Source organism: Haliotis cracherodii, unplaced genomic scaffold, assembly GCF_022045235.1.
Source record: "Haliotis cracherodii isolate W230 unplaced genomic scaffold, xgHalCrac1.p SCAF_9, whole genome shotgun sequence".
NCBI classification, from domain to species: Eukaryota; Metazoa; Mollusca; class Gastropoda; order Lepetellida; family Haliotidae; genus Haliotis; species Haliotis cracherodii.
In genome coordinates this window covers 2923897-2947757 of record NW_027266343.1, presented here as the reverse complement: position 1 = coordinate 2947757, position 23861 = coordinate 2923897, and the positions used below count along the sequence as shown (strand labels likewise).

Below are 23861 nucleotides of genomic sequence, written 5' to 3'. Positions count from 1 at the left end.
AAAGTTGTACTGCCCATACCACCTGGTATTCTTAGAACTTGGGTGGGTGGTCAAAAGTTGTACTGCCCATACAACCTGGTATTCTTAGAACGTGGGAGGGTGGTCAAACGTTGTTCTGCCCATACCACCTGGTATTCCTAGAACGTGGGTGGGTGGTCAAAAGTTGTACTGCCCATACCATCTGGTATTCTTAGAACGTGGGAGGGTGGTCCAAAGTTCTACTGCCCATACCACCTGGTTTTCAGACTTATATTTTCAGATGAAATCATGCACAATACTATAATAGAATTCATTTAAAAAAAATATGAATTATTCAGTGATACCCATTAGCAGTAAATTGAAAGATACCTTCATAAAAAAAAATGGTTCGTTTGTTACCATGGTTTCTGTAACAGTTCAGTAAACTGAAACAGATATTCGGATTAATAAATCTCAGACAAAATCATCTGGTAAATGAAGTAGACAGAATAACAGGGCTCAAGGTAGGTCGGCAATTCCCAAATATTCAAATATGATGTCGTTCTTTCAGATCACTCAAACAATTTCATGCATTTTGTTTGACAACTAGAACCAATGATACTGGGAAATTTTATATATACTACTCAAAAGAAGTTAAGGACCACCCAATGGTCCTTAACTTCTTTTGAGTAATGTACATAAATTTCCATAACAGATTAACTATTGTCATATGAAAGTACAGGGTCATCCTTAACTTCTTTTGAGTAATGAACATAAATTTCCATGACAGATAAACTATTGTCATATGAAAGTACAGGGTCATCCTTAACTTCTTTTGAGTAGTATACAGTTACTTCCATGACATTATTATGATCTGAAGCAACAACAAAATGTGATCAGCATAACCAGGAACTGTTATCATCCAGCTGCTATTTTCTGTTAACCCTAACAATACTCTATAAGTGTTGTATATTGATTATTGATGCTATGTGTATTTATATTTTATTCATCTGCACACACATGCACCCAGCTCTGTGGAGAGCAGAACACGCGGCTGCATTACTGTCAATACCCCTGAAGCTGTTGTTCACACCTGGACATTAACAACTCAATCAGCCTCTCAGGTGGAAACATCAGCCTGAACTGCAATTTACAAAACCATATGATTGAGGCCTTTTACTTTTAATTCTTAAATTGTTTGTTTACCTGTTGTTTAACGCCGCACTCAGCAATATTCCATCTATATGACGGCGGTCCGTAAATAATCGAGTCTGGACCAGACAATGCAGTGATTAACATCATGCACATCAATCCACACAATTGGGATACGATGATATGCATCAACCAAGTCAGCTTGTCTGACATCCCGATTATTTGCCTCTTATGACAAGCATAGTCGCCTTTCACAGCAAGCATGGGTTGCTGAAGACCTATTCTACCCTGAATGTCTTCACGGATCTCATGGGTTGCTGAAGACCTATTCTACCCTGGATGTCTTCACGGATCATGGGTTGCTGAAGACCTATTCTACCCTGGATGTCTTCACGGGTCTCATGGGTTGCTGAAGACCTATTCTACCCTGGATGTTTTCACGGGTCTCATGGATTGCTGAAGACCTATTCTACCCCGGATGTCTTCACAGGTCTCATGGATTGCTGAAGACCTATTCTACCCCGAATCTTCACGGGTCTCATGGATTGCTGAAGACCTATTCTACCCTGGATGTCTTCACGTGTTTCATGGGTTGCTGAAGACCTATTCTACCCTGGATGTCTTCACGGATCATGGGTTGCTGAAGACCTATTCTACCCCGGATCTTCACGGGTCTCATGGGTTGCTGAAGACCTATTCTACCCTGGATGTTTTCACGGGTCTCATGGATTGCTGAAGACCTATTCTACCCTGGATGTCTTCACGGGTCTCATGGATTGCTGAAGACCTATTCTACCCTGGATGTCTTCACGGATCATGGGTTGCTGAAGACCTATTCTACCCTGGATGTCTTCACGGATCATGGGTTGCTGAAGACCTATTCTACCCCGGATCTTCACGGGTCTCATGGATTGCTGAAGACCTATTCTACCCTGGATGTCTTCACGGGTCTGATGGATTGCTGAAGACCTATTCTACCCTGGATGTCTTCACAGGTCTCATGGATTGCTGAAGACCTATTCTACCCTGGATGTCTTCACGTGTTTCATGGGTTGCTGAAGACCTATTCTACCCTGGATGTCTTCACGTGTTTCATGGGTTGCTGAAGACCTATTCTACCCTGGATGTCTTCACGTGTTTCATGGGTTGCTGAAGACCTATTCTACCCTGGATGTCTTCACGTGTTTCATGGGTTGCTGAAAACCTATTCTACCCTGGATCTTCACGGGTCATGGATTGCTGAAGACCTATTCTACCCTGGATGTCTTCACGGGTCTCATGGATTGCTGAAGACCTATTCTACCCCGGATGTCTTCACAGGTCTCATGGAATGCTGAAGACCTATTCTACCCCGGATCTTCACGGGTCTCATGGGTTGCTGAAGACCTATTCTACCCTGGATGTCTTCACGGGTTCATGGATTGCTGAAGACCTATTCTACCCCGAATCTTCACGGGTCTCATGGATTGCTGAAGACCTATTCTACCCCGGATCTTCACGGGTCTCATGGGTTGCTGAAGACCTATTCTACCCTGGATGTCTTCACGTGTTTCATGGGTTGCTGAAGACCTATTCTACCCTGGATCTTCACGGGTCTCATGGATTGCTGAAGACCTATTCTACCCCGGATGTCTTCACAGGTCTCATGGATTGCTGAAGACCTATTCTACCCCAAATCTTCACGGGTCTCATGGATTGCTGAAGACCTATTCTACCCTGGATGTCTTCACAGGTCTCATGGATTGCTGAAGACCTATTCTACCCCGGATGTCTTCACAGGTCTCATGGATTGCTGAAGACCTATTCTACCCTGGATGTCTTCACGGGTCATGGATTGCTGAAGACCTATTCTACCCTGGATGTCTTCACGGGTCTCATGGATTGCTGAAGACCTATTCTACCCTGGATGTCTTCACGGATCATGGGTTGCTGAAGACCTATTCTACCCTGGATGTCTTCACGGGTCTCATGGGTTGCTGAAGACCTATTCTACCCTGGATGTCTTCACGGGTCATGGGTTGCTGAAGACCTATTCTACCCTGGATGTCTTCACGGGTCTCATGGGTTGCTGAAGACCTATTCTACCCCGGATCTTCACAGGTCTCATGGATTGCTGAAGACCTATTCTACCCCGGATCTTCACGGGTCTCATGGATTGCTGAAGACCTATTCTACCCTGGATGTCTTCACGGGTCTCATGGATTGCTGAATACCTATTCTACCCCAGATCTTCACAGGTCTAATTCTTAGTTTACAGATTGCTTTCTATATAGTCAAAATAATCAATATTGTTTTAGAGGCCACTAAACAATATAGCTAACATGGTAAGAAATTGAGCCATGTAGGTGACCTGGATAGTTAATGAACAGTTTAAAATGCCAACAAAGAGGTACGCTTATGAGTGTTATGAATATGAATGTCAATTTATGCACAGGAGTAAGAAGTTATGTAAATTTAATTGATTTTTTAGGTTTGACTTGTTGGCAAGTTTCATCTGTCCGGTTTTATCTACAACAGTATTTGAGTAATACTTCCCCAAGTACTAACCATGAATACATGACTCTTAATGTTATGTCCTTCTGAATAAAGACCGCCTCTGTGGTCTAGTGGTAGAGCGTCCGCCCAGAGAGCGGAAGGTCCGGAATTCAATCCCCGGCCACGTCATACCAAAAGACGTTCAAAGATGGTACTTGTTGTTACCCTGCCTGCCGCTCGGCTTTAAGGGGCTAAAACAAGGACTGGTCGGCTCGGAGTCAGTATACTGTGTCTGAAAGGGGTATTCATGTTAAACTGCGGCATGGTATCTCAGTGAGCTAGCACTATAAATAGGCATCAGTCCGGACTAGTACAAGCAGCCACACACTGACGCGCATGCACGTCGCTATATAAGTGCAATAATCTTGGACCTGACGTTAAACTCAATTTCACCTCACCTCACCTCCTTCTGCATAATGCACACAGACATGGGGACACACTGACGTGCATGCACATCGCTATATAAGTGCAATAATCTTGGACCCGACGTTAAACCCAATTTCACCTCACCTCACCTCACCTCACCTCACCTCACCTCACCTCCTTCTGCATGGGAGTCATATGTCACAAAGAGTGAAATACTAAACTATTTACAAACAAATAACAGTAAGAAGGACATGCTTGAAGGTAGAATATTGACATGCTTGTTTGTTATTTGTTGTTTCAACATGTTCAACGCTACACTCAGCAACATTCCCACTGTTTGACAGCAGCCTGTAACAATCAAGGCTGGACCAGACAAACCAGTGACTGACGTAAGCAACATCCCACAGTCAAGGGACAATGACACACAATCAAGTACAAAGCTCCAGATTACCTGTATATATTTGTGTAAAACAAACAAAATAAATCACCATACCCCAATTAATTTTCAGTTGCTTGCATACAAATACTCATGAAATATTTCCAAAACTCAATAGCATAACAACACAATGTTTCCATCACAACTTTCAAGCATGTATTTCTTTACTACTGAATGTTCAAGTGCAGACACAGAGAATGAATAGTGCACAGGTGCTAGGTCTCGCTTATTGTTAGACCCGTGAAGATTCCGGGGTAGAATAGGTCTTCAGCAACCCATGCTTGCCGTAAAAGGTGGCTATGCTTGTCGTACAAGGCGACTTACGGGATCGGGGGGTCAGGCTCGGTGACTTGGTTGATGCATGTCATCGATCCCAATTATGTGGATCGATGCTCATGACATCAATCACTGGACTGTCTATTATTTACAGACCGCTGTCATATAGCTGGAATATTGATGAGTGCGGCGTTATTGTTAGCGAGACATGTATATCACTCTTGTTAATGTTAGAAATTTGGGGCACCGCACCAAACAGACAAACAGTGTTCGCGATGGCTTTTGAAACTGCCAGTCCTTGTGGACCGGCAACTCTAAAAATTACCAGTTCCCCCTAATTTTTGCCAGTCCCAAATTTGAACAAATAAAAAAACTCATGAAAATTATTTGGTCTTAATTCTTTCAACTTTATGTTCAGTGCAAAGATGTCATCTCTGAAGTAACTTAGTTAGATCTATACGTCATTTTCACAAACTTCAGTCACAATTTTTTCTTCTTTTTTTTTAATATTTCGAGATGGAAGTTGCTATAAATGGATAATTTAACCTAGAAATAGACATGCAGACTTTGTTTGAAATGTACTTATATAAATATCACCGATGTTTTGTTCAACAACAAAGATTTATAAGTACTTTATTTGCCAGTCCATAGGGACTGGCAGTCACATGAATTACCAGTCCAAGCCTAATCTGTAAAGTATAAAATACATTTAGCTTGCCTGCACGACATATTTCTCCACACCTACAATGGACATACAATCACTCATTCCGTCTGATCAAAGTATTCAACCAATCACTGCACCTAATCAATCATCGGAACATCGCTCATTAATGAAAACGTTTCACATAGCTGTCTGAATCTCCGACTCAAACATTATTTATATGGATCATATTCCTCTATTTAAGGGACCCATGAAGATTCCGGGGTAGAATAGGTCTTCAGCAACCCATGCTTGCCGTAAAAGGTGACTATGCTTGTCGTAATAGGCAACTAACGGAATCGGGTGGTTAGGCTCGCTGACTTGGTTGATGCATGTCATCGATCCCAATTGTGTGGATCAATGCTCATGATATCACTCACTGGATTGTCTGGTCCAAACTCGATTATTTACAGACCGCCATCATATAGCTGGAACATTGCTGAGTGCGGCATTAAACAACCAACCAACCTCTCTTTAAGTAATTATATACAAATTTGTGTCTCCATTTAAACAAATCTAGTTTGTATTTTTGTTTCAACACATGTTTTGGGAATAATTTTCATGTCAGATACAAGAGCCTGGGGGCTAGAGACCCGGAGAGTGGAAGGTCAGCGGTTCAAACCCAGTACTTGTTGTTACCCTGCCTGGCGCTCGGCAATAAGGGTCCAAAACAAGGACAGGTCAGTTTGGAGTCATTTAACCATGTCTGAGTCGGGTATTCATGTTAAACTGTGGCATGGTATCTCAGTGAGCCCATTTCTGGTGTCCCCCACCGTGATATTGCTGGAATATTGCTAAAAGCGGCGTAAAACCATACTCACTCACTCACTGGTATCTCAGTGGGCTAGCACTATAAAACCAGCATAAGTCTGAACTTTTGCAAGCAGCCACACACACACAGACACAGACACAGAAACACACACACGTAAATGCCGCAGTTTAACACGAATACCCCACTCAGACACAGTATACTGACTCCGAACCTACAGGCCTTGTTTTATCATCTTCATGCAGTCAGGATAACAACAATAAAAGCTATAAAAGTGCAATAATCTTGAACGCAACGTTGACACCCATTTCACCTCACAGTTGCAGCCAACAAAAGCAGGGTATCATGACTTTCAGTCAGAATGGATGTACAGGATGTGCTGACTTACTCATATATATATCAATAATCAATCAATGTCAGAGTGGGTGTCGATTGCCCTATATGTACTACATGCTGACACAACAGTAAACAACTCACACACCAAGCATTAGTGAGTGAGTATGGTTTAGCATATATTCCAGCAATATCTCGGCGGGGTACACCAGAAATGGGCTTCACACATTGTACCCATGTCGGGAATCGAACCCAGGTCTTCGGCGTGACGAGCGAACGCTTTAACCACTAGGCTACCTGACCGCCCCCCAAGCATAAGAGACTCACTGCGACAATTACCTTTTTTAGTGGTTAACCTTTAATATTATCACACCATTTTATCAAATACAAAGCAAATACACCATTTATCCTATAATTCATGTTTACCTATTAAAGAAAACATGTAAACAACAATTTAATTTCAGGAGTATTTAATACAATTTTTTATACATAAAATACATACATGATACATACATATTCATTAGCGTCAGGTGGGTTTATATATTTATAATCACGACTGTTGTCAGGTGGGTTTTAATATGTATAGATACCACTGTGGTCAGGTTGGTTTAAATATTAAAGTTACAAATGTGGTCAGGTTAGAGGTGGGTTTAAATAGTCATAGTTACCCCTGTGGTTAGATGAAATGTGGGTTTAAATATTTATAGTCATCACAGAGGTCAGGTGGGTTTCAATATTTATATATACCACTGTGGTCAGGTGGGTTTAAACATTTATAGTCATCACTGTCGTCAGGTGGGTTTAAATATTTATAGTCATCACTGTGGTCAGGTGGGTTTCAATATTTATATATACCACTGTCGTCGGGTGGGTTTAAACATTTATAGTCATCACTGTAGTCAGGTGGTCTAAATATTTATAGTCATCACTGTTGTCAGGTGGGTAACTTGAAAGCTCTGGGATGAAAGATAGAAACTAACATTTTTAGTCCACTAGTCCTTCAAATGATAACATATAGAAAAACCCTTAATAAGGGCAAATTTCTACTAGTCATTATGATACCTGAACAATTGGGCTGTTTGGCAAGGACTACAGGACTAGTGCCCATTTCTAACGCTGGGGATTCAACTTAACCTGAAACATGACTTGCCCAAATAGAGAAAACACAATAGGGCTCTCCCTCAAAACCTGAAATTCTCCTTAGCCTCAGGACACCTCTAACATTAGACAAACAGACTCGAGCTAGCTAACCTTTTTCCTTAACTGTTGACATACGAACGTAAATAGCAACTGATACATTTTGAATTCACTATGCCCATTTTTGTTTCCTTAGATACCGCATTACGGTTGTCGTAATTTCCTTTGTTTATCAATGATAGTTATCATGGTAACATAACAGTTTGTTTTCATGATACTTCTTAAATGCAGTTACTTCCTAATTCTTAATCCTATATTCTATATCAAACCAATACTAATACCTCATGTTGTATAGTTATTATTCCAGAGCTATAAATATTACCTGCAGAAAGCCAAATGCATGAAGTCTGTGACAGTGAATCTTGTTAAAAGCCGAAGGCAGCTATATCCCAATCCTATCATGGCATCTTGTAAATAATCAAGTCTGGACCATACAAACCAGTGATTACAATTATGAACATCATGATGTACTGGAGACAACAAACAGTGAGTGAGTGAGTGAGTGAGTGAGTGAGTGACATTTTACATCTTTAGTGAAACCCACGAGCACATCTAGGGTGCTGAGAAACCTAGAAACAATCAGGGCGCACTGGGATTCAAATCCATAATCATAGGCTTCTGGCATGCCCAAGGGACATGCACTATGAATTGTGAATTTGGGCGTTGAAGTCTTTTGTTTTGTTTGTTGTTTAACACCGCACTCAGCAATATTCCAGCTATATGACAGTGGTCTGTAAAAAAGTCTTGACCAGACAATCCAGTGACTGACACCATGAGCATCAATCCACACAATTGGGACACAATGACATGCATCAAGGAAGTCAGCAAGCCTGACCACCCGATCCCGTTAGTCGCCTCTTACAACAAGCACAGTCTCAATTATTCATGCAGCTCACCTCTGCAGGGTTTATCTCATGCAGGAATGAGTATTTAATGCAATTTCCATCCAAAATACTTCTGATCATTTTTTCAATGAGTCATTTGTGACACAATATCTTTTTATCAGTCAGTGCTAGTTCCTTAAAAACATCCAAAACAAACAATATTTTAGACTTTTACATATATACCGCTCAAAAGAAGTTAAAGAACACTTGATTTTTTCGTATAACTATAGATAAACTGTCATGGCTGGTGGGTACTGAACCCATTGTGGGTGTTCTTTAACTTGTTTTGAGTAGTATATTTTAGGGAAGAGAGCTAGGTTCTATTTGAGGATGTCAGCAAATATTGTTTGCCGCCACAGTCAGCTATATTCCAACAATTCACAACCTGTAAACCAAAAGATATTTTCAGTATACAGAAATGTACCCTGACCAAACTCAGAATACAGAAAAGTACAACTAACCTCAGTAGGGGAAAATGATCAACGCACACAATCAACCAGGTGATTGCAAATAGCATATCTCAATAAATAAGCTCCAATTAACATGGGCACTTAAATTGAGTTGTTGGTTTGCCAGGGTATGTGTATGAGGCACCGGAGGGTTAATTACAAGGAAGAATACAAAACTCATTACACCTGTACCCCCATGCTTGTTGTCGGAGCAAAATATGTGAGGATCAGACGGTTTAAGATGTGTGACCAGGTTGACCATGTGTCATCACACCAGTGGATAGCTGCTCATGCTATCGGCCACTGGTTTGCCTGTCCAAGCAAAAGGGGCACTAATCTCTGGCTTTTCAGCTGTCTGACACTGGCCACTAGGGTTCACTAGCTGCCGTGAGTCGATTTGCTCGCAAATGCAACTGAGCGTGACAAGAGACTGGGCTACCGTCTGTAAAGATAGCGTAAATAAACTTGGAGGCATTTGTTTTACGCATTTTTAAACACTGATTGGTTACCCGTGAACTATGATGATTTCGACAAATGAAGCATGTTAATTAATTTCTTCAGCCTAAACATACAGACAAAAAGAATGGTGGAAGCTCATCAGATGTCGTCATTTGGAAATACCCCTGAATGTAAAAGTTTAATAATAATAAAAAAATACCCCTGCAGTGAAAGCATTTTCACATTTCGGATTCTTGTTGTCATCCACGTTTTCTGGTATAACCAAACACTTGTGTATTTGTCATCATTCACTTGATGCTCAGTTAATGAATCTATAACAGGTATAGTTAGTGTTAACACCACTCAGATTACCTGACAAAGGTTCCCATTTGGCATTTCTTGTGTCTGGGGTAATTATTCAGTCTAAATCCAGGTTTGAAGTGAGGTGAAATGTGTGTTATGTAATATGCATGTGGCAGCCCAGCAAGAGATGAACGATCAGTTGATTTACTTTTTTGTAAAAGGATCAACAAAAAATATGTTGATTGGATTAATCACTGTTATCTTGCACAGTGGATATGTCAAAAGTAAGTGTTCACATATGTAGGTTTACTAAAGCAAAGGCAATACACTTATATCATGGCGTGTAGTGCCGATGTAAAAACAACATACTTTGTTCAAATGGTTAACCGATAATATGTTGTTTGAATGCTCATTGTTATCTAACTCAATGTCTTTTTTTAAAAGAACAGTGACATTATGAAAATAGTTGTCACGTGGGCTTTCACAGCTGACCTTTTAGAATTGACACCTATGTGCAACACCTGAAACAATCTAAGTGATCAGTTGAGAAACGAACACGGGTTATCATGGTTATCATATTCCGGAACGCTATATTATTTTAAAATATTTAATTGTTATAGAGACACGTGGCATCGAAAAAGTTTCTTTGTACAGTTGCAGACGTGTGGGATATTGTTCCTTTATGTGGATATTCACGGATACATTCCTCGAACAAGTAAGCTGCCTAAAATTAAACATATAAATTTGGTAGGTTGTAATTATTATATTTGCAGTTTGTTTTCCTTCATTTGCTGTAGCATTGAACAGATTCATTCTTTTTCCTCTACGTCTTGGTTGGGAAGTTCTTCTAGGCACGATAGACGTTGTTTTCAAAAGTCTTTTCCTTTGTAAGCGTGTATCATTAGTCAATTTGTAAAATGTGATTCTCTTAGGCAATTTATAAAATGTCTAAATATTTCAGTCGTTTTACAAACTGACTGAAAAATCTGTCCATTTATTTAACAGATTGACTAAAAATGATTAAGACAGTTAAAAGCACTTTAAAAAATCACAATAGATTAATTATTCAAGGAATAAAAGCCAAACAATAAAGAAATGTACTTTTCATCCTAACATTTTCAGTCACTTGGTCATGATATTAAACATAAAAATGTTTGGAATTCGTTATCATAATAACAGTACAGATGGACATATTTTTCAGTCAATTTGTAAAATAACTGAATATTCAGGCGTTTATTAAATTTCCTACGTGAAAATTTTGAGCATTTTGACTGTTAAAACATAAACACGATAAATTAAGCAATGCTCAGGTGAAATACTTTGTGTTGAAAGTAAAATAAGTGTAAACCCAAAAACTCGCACAATTACCAAGAAGTGACTTATCAAAACATGGTCACCACCATTACCGATGCTACCCACAAAGATACCAACATTTCCATATTATTTCCAAAACTGTATTTCATTTTGTTGATCAATATGACCATACGCCCTTATACTATGAATAAAAGTGACTCATGTGCATATGAATGGTGCAGCATATGCATATATGCTACTGTGATATATCAATAACATTCATTTTGTCATTCATCTGAAAATGTCTACACACACCTAAACCTAAATAAATCGCTTAACTTATTATTTTAGGTTCATTAATAAACCCATGTTAAAGCTGTACATAAAAATGTAAATTTTCTTCTGACTGCACGAGCCTGCACGTGCAAAATGCTCCATAATTTCCATCTAAACCACATAGTACTTTCTTATTGAACATGATATGCAACATCATTGCATACTAACAATATTGCCACATCTTGGGACATCATGATCATGATACGTTATATCATGTAAACACCATCTGTTCGTGAAAAGACAAGATTAATACCATCGTAGTGCCTATCAAATCCTTCAATGTAACGTGCACTGAATTTGGAAATCTTAATCTTATATCACAAACACATGTTATTCACGATTACCGGTTTGGAACCTCAAGCCACCAACGCTTTGACATTGAGTTAAAATGAATTGTTAATGTCCATTCATGGTAAAAATAACCTTTACATGGAAACGAAAACGTCACGATTCGGCCAGAAGTTTTAAAATGCATTTTTGTTTACATTCATGACTACAACAGCAGACGAATTTGTACCACTTCCGCAATGTACGGCCGCAAAGAATCTATCAATACTCACTTGATTTCGCCTCCAGACTCCCCGAAGACCTGTCACACCACAAACTGTGGTCTCCATTGTGGATTATGTAATGATTTTTAGTTTGAAATAACTCCATTCTTGTTCATTCACAACAACACGTATCTGTCATTATTGCAATTTGCACAGCTGATATCCACGATGAACTCCCCTTAATTGGGTATAGTACTACTAGTGCAACTAATCCTGTCTCCTATGTTTTTGCGTGCGTCTGTCGCAACCTTTACCGGTACAAATATTGGTCATATAGTTTGGAAATAAATAAATTATGTAATATGTTAAAAACATTTGGAACTATAGATTTTATATCATTAGTTTTTACTAATATATTTTTAAAGAAAGCTTTACATGGGTTCCTTTACCTGTGCCAGTTACCGTACTTATAAGATTAGAAACATAAAATGTTATTGGAATGTAGGACCTTTGTAATATTGGCAAGTGGAAGTTACATAGAGTAATACAGTTTTGTTGCTAAATTATTTTTCGGTTTAATCAATCTGTCCGATATTGATATTGCTATATTGATATTGACATCGTATATTGCATCGAATAACGACTGTACTTAATTTCTTGTAATGTGTAGTTCAACTAGTAGTACTTACTTGAAGGGACCGTCAAAATGAGCCGGGATTTTCAAACGCGTTGTTAAGATCTGCTAAAACCCTTCCCTGTGATACGTATTCTGCTAAACTTTTCAGATATCATTATTTTTTTTTGATATTTCGTTCAAATACGTTTCAGATGAGGGATAAAAGTTAGCATAGTGGGTTCTGTTCTTTCAACATTTTTTGGTCAGATGATTATCACTAGCTTGATAACGGTGTTGGAACCTCCACCTAAACGTCGCTCCTAATTGTAATAAAGAACTTGTTCATCCATATATATCATATCCTTACTGATAATTATGCTATTTAATTATACTGTTGAATGAGTCGTTACAGGCATTGATAAAGCACAAGCATATGTCGCCGATGTAAGGGTATAACTGATTTAGTTCCTATTGGAAGACAATCGATCGTTTTATTTTTTTCGGTAAAAATATACAAGGTCATGTGCACGTTTTCAGTTTCGCTCTATGTCCTAAGATTGAGACTGGTTTTGTTATATTGAACTAGATACTTGGGGTAGTAGGCAAACAAATCAACATGACTTACTTAGTCTCGATGACAGAGATGAATGTCTTATAAAATAATGACAGTGTAGATTTTTTACAAAAACTTCCTATTCACATTACCGTATGAAGATTAGAAAAACATCACTGGCTATTGAAAGAAATCCCCAAAGGTAGAAGATTCTAACAAGGGTGGTATAAGGTTACGCATAGCATTTGTAACCGCTGGAATATGGCTTAAGCAGGGTGTTAATCGATAAACAAATCCTATCACAATCTATATCATGAAAGGAGGTATTTTGCAGCATTGTTGACTTCATAATTGACGTACTGTAAATGACGTAGCAGCTTATTGTTTACGTCGAATTGACGCTGACAGGTTCTCGACATGGTTTTCATCCCTCTCATCAGCTAATGTTTAGAGAATAACCAACGAGCTGTCCCAACTGAATGAACGGTGTTAATTGAGTAGATTATTCTGTACTTAGTATATTACTCATTGACATTTTTAAAATTGAAATGAAGAAAAAACGTATGAAATGTGAACCATACAGTGAAACTTAACAGAAGAAAGCCTATTATTCAGATGACGTAATGTAATCAATTTGTGATGCCATGAACAATGGATGACGTCATATCGTATGTTTCTCAACACTGAAGAAATATGTCGTCATACGACTTCAAATGACCAATCAGCATCGAGAATCGATGAATGGTACAATGTGCAAATATATGAGAAAGTTATTACACATGATGATTCTACCTTTATGGGTAAATATTAGGGCTGGGACGGGTACCCGGGTCGGGTGGGTACTAACTAGGACCCGGGTACCCACAGGACTACTGGGACCCGTGGTTATTCACGTGATTATATTGTTTAATGGCAAAAACTTATCTAGAACTCTATGGTTTCACTACAAGTCACTAATGTTCGTATTTCTTTCTGACTATGCACCCATTCATTCTGACTTTTCATATCTTTGAATAAAGATATAACTTGAGTCAAATTCAGTGTATGCATGACTAGATTGTTTAATACATGTATCTAAATGCGTTTTTTCCAGTGCTTTGGTAAGAAAATGCCCAATCGGACATTTTGTACCTATCTCTTGAGACCTACAGAGGGTACCGGGCAGGGTCGGGTAATAGGGGGTTGGGTACCCGGGTAGTAAATTCGGACTCGTCCCAGCCCTAGTAAATATTATACAAATAATTACTCTTGATAGGTAAATATGCGAAAACAAGGACCCGAGGACGCGACCCCTGAGGTGGTCTGATCGAGGGTCCCTGTTGTTTGCATATTGACCTCGTCAAGAGTAATTATTCGTTTTGTTATACCGAAATTTACTTTAAAGTTTATGAAGTCACCAAACCGTCATTTCAGTAACACAGCAGCGAACTGTGAACTGTTGTACCAGAGTCCATCTTGTTTTCTAGCAGACGAGTCAACATTCATCACGTGACAGGTCAATACTGATCATGTGACGAGTCAATATTCAAGGTCAGTGTCAGTCCACATGATTTCGGGGTCTGCTTTGAAATATATTGTTTCGTCACGTGGTACGGATTGACAAATGGAATTGTAATATTCTTAATAGAGATATAACCATGAAATATCTTACCCCCGACACTATACGTCTGCAACAGTGCCCAAGATGCAAGATGGAACATAACCTGGGCCATCCGGTATTCGAACCATAGGTTTCTGGCGTGCCCAAGGGACAAAACTCTGGCGGGCCCAAGGGACACAACTCTGGCGTGACCACAGCTTGGCAGTCGAGGCAGTGACGCTTAATTGACCGAAACCTTGCGTGAGTTCATTGGATGGGAACCAATAGCCTGTAGACAATGGAAAAGTGCGACGAGGTTCTACGAGAGACTGTGTGGTAAAGAACCAACCTCTGTCACCTCCAGAATTTTCAAATGGGCGGACTGTCACGCAAATGGAAACATACGTAACTGGAACTTCCGTGTCCATGCTAAGCTAACAAACCTCTCGTTGGAACACTTCACTCCATTGAACAAATTTATTTATCCGAAGTAGCTGTCAAACCGATGCAAATCTACGTGCAGGACCGAGCAAGTAAAGTGCAGCAGCCGCATAGTCAACGTGGCAACGTTAGAAATAAACTGAGGATCTATCAACATTTCAAATTCACCAATGGAGCTGATGGGTACATACAGAGTTCCCTCCCCTGGTCGTAAAAGAAGTTCACTGGCTCAACTGTGTTGTGGTGTGGCGCCTTTAAGAGTAGAAACAGGAAGATACGGAAACTTGCCTTGGAAGAAAGGATGTGTTTAATTGTTACACTGTCCCTTTATAATTAAATTAGAGCGCCATAATGAAGAAGATGTACTCAAGTCTGGGATATTTTCAATGATTATTCTGATGTTGAAAAACATCTGTCCAACCCAGATGTACTGTTCTTAGCTGCCAAGACCTGCAAACCTTTATTACAACAACGCAAGTCTATGTTATATCATGGTGTGTAAATTGCCTGTTTTAGAATGTGTGTTGGTTTATTTGATGTTTTATGCGCCTTTTTAGTTAATAATTTTATTCAATTCGCAATTGTATTTAGATAGTCTCTCATAACCCATTGATGGATGTCTCTGTGATGTTTATTTTGTGTCATTTATCTTAATAAGTAAACAGAGGGTAGACTGTTATAAACAATCTGTCTGTCTGAACCTTCAAAGAGGGCCAAACTGTATGGACGTTGGAGTCTCTTCAGACCATAACTGTTTAGTTGTGGCCTTTCTGTAAAACAAAAGCACTAAATGAAGCAGGTAGATTTTCTTCAGGTTATGAATCTCCTCAATTGAGCTCCTTTTCAATTTTAAAGGTGTTATTTGTTTCTATCAAAATTACACATTTTCAGAGACTAAGCATAGTCTGTAAAGAGGACAGTGTTATACAAAGTGACATTTATCTTCAACAGTATCTGGGAAATTAAAACACTATTTCCTCAAATGGGAGGTCAGGGCATCGCCCAGTCTCCATTCTTGTAGGGCAACCCCGCAGTGTAGTTTGTCTAATACACTCCTATGACATTGAACGTAAAATATACTGTTTACCTCGAAGAGTGTTTAAAATGACTGTAGAGACGCAACTTATTGCCAACATGACCTCTTCTACTATTTGCCCTTTGTAGAGTTATTTGGACCTATTGCTTCAGGTTTTTATCATGCAAAACTGGCTCCCCAAGGAGATATTAATATCTAAATTGTAGGCATCGCTGCAATGAAATTGCATCACAATTCTTTAGAGACCATTGTGACGTCATTGTTAAATGACGTCACAATCAAATTACATCACTATGGCACTGCTACTGAAGCTGTTAGCAGTACTTTTTACACTTAGACACTGCTTATTACTGTCTACAAACTCAAAAAATTGGACAAATGATGTTGGATGATAAATAAAATATCACCCTCGTATCAAATATATCAACACTCGTTGATTAAAATGTGGAAATCCTACTCGGCAAGCCTCGGAGTTTTTCCACTTTTATCAACTTGAGTTGACATATTTGATATCAAAAGACACGAGGGTGAGATTCTCTATTTATCCTGCGTTCGTTTCATTAGATCTGCATGCCTTCCAAAGTATTCAGGTTATGGGACTTTTTTTCATCATCCAAAACTGGCTTCCACCAGACATCATCGGTTATACTATGACATCACAATAAATGACATCACTAATTAATCTCAACGAAATCGGTGACATCTTTCAGCGCAATAATGCGACGCCCTGTCCATTCTGTTATCGTCCAGTCAATGAACAGTATAGTATGGCAAAATAACCATCAGCCACGGAATTACTTGCAAACTATTTATTACTGTTCACAAACAGAAAACGTTGGATGAATGATTTTGGATGAGAAATAGATGAACTAAAACCAAACGAGTTGATAAAAGTTTTTACTTTTATCAACGAATATAAGACAGCTACGCGATAAATCGCAAAGATCAATGAAGAGCGATAAACGCAATCCTGGAACGATCGCATCCCAAATTGGAAGAGATATGACAATCAGTATTGGGAGAAAAAAATACCGCTAATTGACGTGTTAATAATGAGGATATCTGGAAAATACCAAACTTAACACCCCTGTTCATAAAATGTACTTGCCCGACATTCCCAGAGGTCGGATAATATTCAGGGAGTCATCATTATTTAAATACGGGTAAATATATATAAAGCTTGTACATTTTATTAACATTCTAACAGAGGCTGTACATAATGTTGAAATCTCATGTAAGAAATAAACGACTCGAGGTCATTGGTTATCGTACAATAAAACACTGCAGGGAGAATAAACCACTCGGGGCTGCGCCCCTCATGATTTATTCTCCCTGCAGCGTTTTATTTTACATAAACAACTCGTCGGTTATTTTTTAAACAGGTGTATTTGATCGTGGAAGACACAAGGTGAGATTCTCTATTTAACGTCGCATTCAGCAACAGTACAGTTGTATCTCGGCCGCCTTTAAATGGAGCGTCGACCTGGCCCAGTGACCATGAGACATTAATGATCAACGTAATCGGAATCCGGTGACACAAGATCAATCTATCGTCGCCGTGCCTGTCCACGTTGTTTGTATAACGACGTGCATGAGGTACTGGGGATCCTTATCTCAGTCTTGAGTGTGTGCGTGTGTATGTGCGGGTGTATGTGTTTGGTGAGGGACGCCGCAGGCTCTGCCACGATAGACTGATCCTGTGTCACAGGTTCCGAGGACGTGGAATCATTAATGTCTCATGCTCAATGTCACTGGTAAGCCTGGTCGAAACTCCATTTAAAGGCGGTGGAGATACAACAGGGCCCACTTGCACAGAACAATCTTAGTTACAATCAATCTTCAGCGGCTACAATCAACTTTACAATCACCATACAATTGTCCTCTTCCACTTGCACAACCCGATCTTAGCGCGATTGTAAGACGGCTTGGATTTACGATCGCGATCTTAAGGATTTACAATAATTGTAGCGCTAAGATCGCTTTGTGCAAGTGGACCCAGGCTGGACTGTTGCCGCTGCCTGATTGGTAGATAATAGAATGTTTGTTTGTTTGATTGCTTGTTTGTTTGTTTGTTTGTTTAACGCCGCGCTATACCAAATGATGTTAAAATATGGTAGTTGTTGTTACGCTGCTTATCACTGGGAATTGAAAGGATAAAACAAGGTCCGAGTGGGGTTTTAAAAATGCGACATGGTGTCTCAGTGGGCTAGCACAAAACCCGCATAAGTTTTGAATAGTACAAACAGCCACACACACGTGCATGTATGTCGCTATATAAGTGCAATCATCTTGAATGCGGCGTTAAAACCTTGACACCTGAGCCCGGTTGTTCAGAACCCGGTTATTTTAAGGTCAGGTTAACTCCTAACCAACCGCTAAAGATAAACATGCTTTGAGAAACAACATAACCATTTGTTTAAATTTAACGGAGAGTAACACTGATTTAACGGCAGGTTAAAAGTCAACCCGGTTTTGAACACCGGGCCCTGGCCTTTAAAACCAACTCACTTATAATGTTTGTTTATTTTGTTTGTTGTTTAACGCAGCACTTAGCAATATTAAAGCTGTATGACTGAGGTCTGAAAATAATCGAATCTAGACCAGACAATCCGTCGATTGATATTTTGAGAAACAAGCCACGCCGTCGGGGTACGAAGATACGCCATCAACCATTCGCCGAGCCTCGAGCCTTTAAATCCCCTTACCACCAATATATATAGGTTGCCGGGGGACCAACCCGGAACCACAACATTAGTCATTTAGTCGCCTCTTACGAACAGCAGTGGGTTGCTGGGGACCCATTCCACGGCACTTAAAGGTGTACTTGGCCAAGATGACATGAAAGTATGCAGCTCGTCGTCGTATAGCTGGATTATTGCAGCGTGCGGCCAAACAAGACGTTGAAAATAGTGCCGTAAGTGAAATCGTTGCAACGCCTCATCATAATATGGGTTAAAGTGTTACAGCCACTATAGATGTGTCCACCATAAAATTTGAGATGACAGATTATAAAAAAAGGTCAAGATGCTTGTTTTTGCACGAGTCTATTATCCTAATCGATAAAAAGAGCAGAGGAAGTCTTCAATGACCATCCTTATACCTTCTCTCATGAGACTTCAGGTATGACACTTAAAATGGGAATAGGGGCGGTCGGGTAGCCTAGTGGTTAAATCGTTCGCTCCTCACGCCGAAGACCGGGTTCGATTCCCGACATGGGTACAATGTGTGAAGCCCATTTCTGGTGTCCCCCGCCGTGATATTGCTGGAATATTGCTAAAAGCGGCGTAAAACCAAACTCACTCACTCACTAAAATGGGAATACGAGGGGAGGGGTGATTGATTAGTGTCACAAAGAAATACTTGACTTATTTTTTTTAAGACATTAAATCTAATCCTCTTCCACACTGCTACACTTTTGCCGACGAATTTGGAGCGTTTTTCATCTATGACGTCACCGTTCGAGTCGAATGGGTTCCGACTGGAGGTTTCTTCATGACGGAGCCAGATCAGGAGAATGAGGTGGGTGCTGAAGGAGTTCAATGCCACACTGGTGGATTATTGCCATGGTGATGGACTGATTTGTGCACTGGCGCATTGTCCTGGTGCAAGAACACACCTTTTCTCGGCATCCCACGTTTCCTAATCGTAATTTCAGTCTGTAATTGCCCCATAGGGCGGTATGATCTGCTCCGTTTATTGTCTGGCCTCTTGTTACTAAGACCACCACACTCTCGGCATCCCAGAACACGGAGGCCAGTCTTTGCCTTCTTTTGGGGTGATGACAAATGCTTTCACTGCTTTATTGTTGTTTGGACGCAGACTCGAGGTAGTGAACCCAGGATTCATCCATAGACACAAATCGTTGCAAGAACCGTTTTGGTCCAGCCTCAAACAGATTCAGATTATCAGGAGACATGATATACATGGTGTGTTGATTTTTAGTTATCAAAAGTCAGAAGCTTTGGAACCCATCTTTCTTATTGCCAAAGTTTCTGTTATGACGGAATGTACCCCCTGAGATACCTTGCCGCAGTTTAACATGGACTCAGACTCCGAACCGACCAGTCCTTGGTTTATCCCATCAATGCCCAGTGACAGGCAGTGAAACAACAACTACCATATGTTTACATCTTTCGGTGTGACGCAGCCAGGGGATCGAACCACCGACCTTTCACTCTCCGGGCAGACGCTTGATCCATTAGACCGCGGAGGTGGTCTTGCATCTAGGAGATGAGAATGATTCCAAAGCGATTATGTTAAAACAAACATATAAAATCGGTTGGAATGAAGATATAAAACGTTAATCTAAGGTAAAAATGTGGGAGTTTATATCGTCTTAGTCCTAAGATCGCTTTGTGGAGCGGAGCTGAGTACTGACAATGGGCACGGGACAATGACAATAGCTTCAGAGTGAGTGAGTGAGTATGGTTCTACGCCGCTTTTAGCAATATTCCAGCAATATCACGGCGGGGGACACCAGAAATGGGCTTCACACATTGTACCCATGTCGGGAATCGAACCCGGGTCTTCGGCGTAACGAGCGAACGCTTTAACCACTAGGCTACCCGACCGCCCCAATAGCTTCAGAATCCCCTGACTGAGATCAACAAGGCTCGGGCCGGACCGTCCCATCAAGTTTGATCTAATTCGTTCGAACCCTACTGTGTTTGTCTGGTAACTCAAGTTTATAACTTAGATCGATCTAGCAGATAAAGATTACCCTAATCAGAAAATGTCTCCCCTTCTCACATGGCACTGCATGATGTCTAGACAGAATGGAAAGAGCGTGTTTTAGTTTGGCGGCCATATTGGGGAAAGCATGGACCTAAGCATTCCACTGCTGACTGACTATATTCGATTGTGCTTTCAGTCTGTGGGTAGTGTTAACTATCACGAGTTATATTGCATTTTGGGGGGAGAGGCGATAAACTAATCGAATTCCTCGAGTGGCATTCGACCCAAGTATATTCCATCCAGTTTATTTTTATCCTGATATGGTTGGGGTCACGGGTGACCCAGTCTTCTAAGGCGCCGCAATTCGCTGTGCAGAGTTGCGACACTTGGCCTGTCAGAAACATGTGATCTTGGGTTCGAATCCCAGATTCGCCCGAATTATGTTTCTTGGTTTGTCAGCTTCATACCCATACTTTTAATCAACCAAGTCACCTCGCCCGAGCACCCGAACTCTTCTGTCGCCTTTTTTCAGCCAGCATAGGATGCTGTAAGGACCAACTGTTACACAGAATCCCAACGGATCGCATGCAACAGTGGTTCGTGTGTGTAGGTAGCTACAGGCGTCGACCGAGAGATATGTAATTATCATTGGTTTGTTTGTTGTTTAACGCCGCACTTTGCAAATTTCCAGCTGTATGACGTCGGTCTGTAAATAATCGATTCTTGACCAGACAATCCAATGATTGACATCATGAGCATCGATCTACGCAGTTGGAATACGATGACATGCATCAACCAAGTCAGCAAGCCTAACCACCCTATCGCGTTAGTCGCCTCTTACGGCAAGCTCGCCCCGGTTATGCATCTAGGTTTGTCAGCACCATACTCGTGCGCGGGGATTTCACCAAGGTGGTAAAAGTCCGAGGCTTGCATCACTTTGGACTTCCCTCCCACATTATGCTGACACGCTGTGATATAACTAGAATACTGTTCAATGTGGCGTTAAATCTAACTCACTCACTCACTCGACCCGTGAAGATCCGGGGTAGAATAAATCTTCAGCAACCCATGCTTGCCGTAAAAGGCGACTATGCTTGTCGTAAGAGGCGACTAACGGGATCGGTTGGTCAGGCACGCTGAAATGGTTGATGCATGTCATCGATCCCAGTTGCGTGGATCGATGCTCATGAAATCAATCACTGGATTGTCTGATCCAGACTCGATTTACAGACCGCCGTCATGGAATATTGCTGAGTGCGGGCGTTAAACAACATTCACTCTCTCACTCACTCACTCACTCTTCAGAGGGTTTCCGGGATCCAGACTAACGAGGTTTCACTGCACATATATACTAATGGGAGAAATAAAAGGAACATATACAATGTCAGACGGTTACTGTTGTCTACAGTACACTGATCTGAATCAATAAAACAAGTCTAAAATATTAACATATGGTGAATCAGTATTTGTTTTATTGCTTAACGCAATATTTCAGCTACATGACGGTGGTCTGTAAATAATCGAGTCTGGACCAATCCAGTGATTAATATCATGAGCATCGATCCACGCAACTGGGATCGATGACATGCATCAACCAAGTCAGCGTGTCTCAGTAATTTGACATACATCTCGGGTAATCTGTAGAGTCCCTCCCGAATAATGGTCCAACTTGGTGGCTATTATTGCCCCATGAGGAGTCAGGAAAAAAAAAGAATATATATATTTTATGAAAACAAAACCAATCACCCAATCACCCCTCTTTTGAAAATCACTTTGAGTAGCGTCGAATTGTGCCTGTGCGTCACGGACAAGTTACTAGTTTTCATCCTCAACATTATAATTTACATAAATCTTACTTCCAAATACATAAACTGAGTCTGGGGTTGTTAGGTTTGTTCAAGTTAGTGATGCAACTTGACCACACATCGCCACTGCCACAGTTGCGGAGACTGGTTAGCTCATATCATACGAAATCTGATATTCCTATTTTGCTAGATTGTGGGATGATAGTGAGCGCGTGTTGTTTTACGCCGTCTACACCAGGTGCCTCACAGCGGCCTGTGAAAATGCAAATGTTTTGGGTTTTTTTGCGACGGAATAATTTTAGACAGCGCTCCGAAACAAACATTTATTTCCCTTGGAAAGCAGAAGCCGACAAAATAAAAAAGGTTCAGACAATCTTGCATGATTGGTGAGCGATTTATCGTCGGATCATGGGTTTTCGGAAATCATATGTTTCATGAGGGCCATGTTTATCGCAATTATTCCCGCTATAAAAAGGGTGTGTGGCATCACACAGACATTGTAAATACCCCGATGATGGTTTGTTTTTTAGATAAGGTTTTCTTTGAAGTGAGTGAGATGTTTTACAGTTGTTTAAGTGAAAAATGTCCGAAAACCCATAACACGATGATACTTGTAATAATCACACGGTAAATTTGTTGATAATAATTAATGCAAAAGATGTATACCAATAATTGTATCCACTGCACTAGGCATGTAAATGAACGACATCTTTAATTTAATCGGGGTATGAAGATTCCGATCAGCAATGCACTGCCATCATTATGTTAATGGTAATCGGTCGTTCAGATAATAGTACATGGGCACAAAACCAATCGGAACATCATTGTCGAACATTATCGGTGCTAGCTGTATTTTCGAGAACCGATACAGAATTTGGGAACACATTTTACAGTTGAGGTCAGTGCAGGGCGACTCTCGCAAACCCAAATTTAATTAAACGATTTTACGATCGACTTGAATAGGAACGTGATAAAATTCACCTACTGCAGGCAACGTATTATTTTGCCTTATCAATAATTCCACATAATCCTTGACGTTATCCATTGCGAGAACACTACCCGAAAACACAAAGACATTCGAACAAACACATTGAACGAAAATTGTCGAGATATTTCTGAATGAAAAACCAGTCGACTGCGCGGAATGCGGATTGTGTATCAAATTTGACAATATTTACTATTGTCGTTGTAGATGTAAAGGTAAACAGTTGGTCATTGTAGATGGAGAAATTATTGCCATC

At 40.3% G+C, this 23861-nt stretch overlaps 1 protein-coding gene across 1 annotated transcript in view; it reads right to left on the bottom strand.

The window, feature by feature from the left end:
- The window catches only part of LOC139452503 (phosphatidylinositide phosphatase SAC2-like), a 390307-nt gene extending 378169 nt beyond the window's left edge, over positions 1 to 12138 (bottom strand). Inside the window, 1 exon segment of the mRNA XM_071234004.1 lies at positions 11986 to 12138. Coding sequence (XP_071090105.1) covers positions 11986 to 12082 — 97 coding nt within the window. The 5' untranslated portion in view covers positions 12083 to 12138.
- Between the last annotated feature and the right edge of the window lie 11723 nt (positions 12139 to 23861).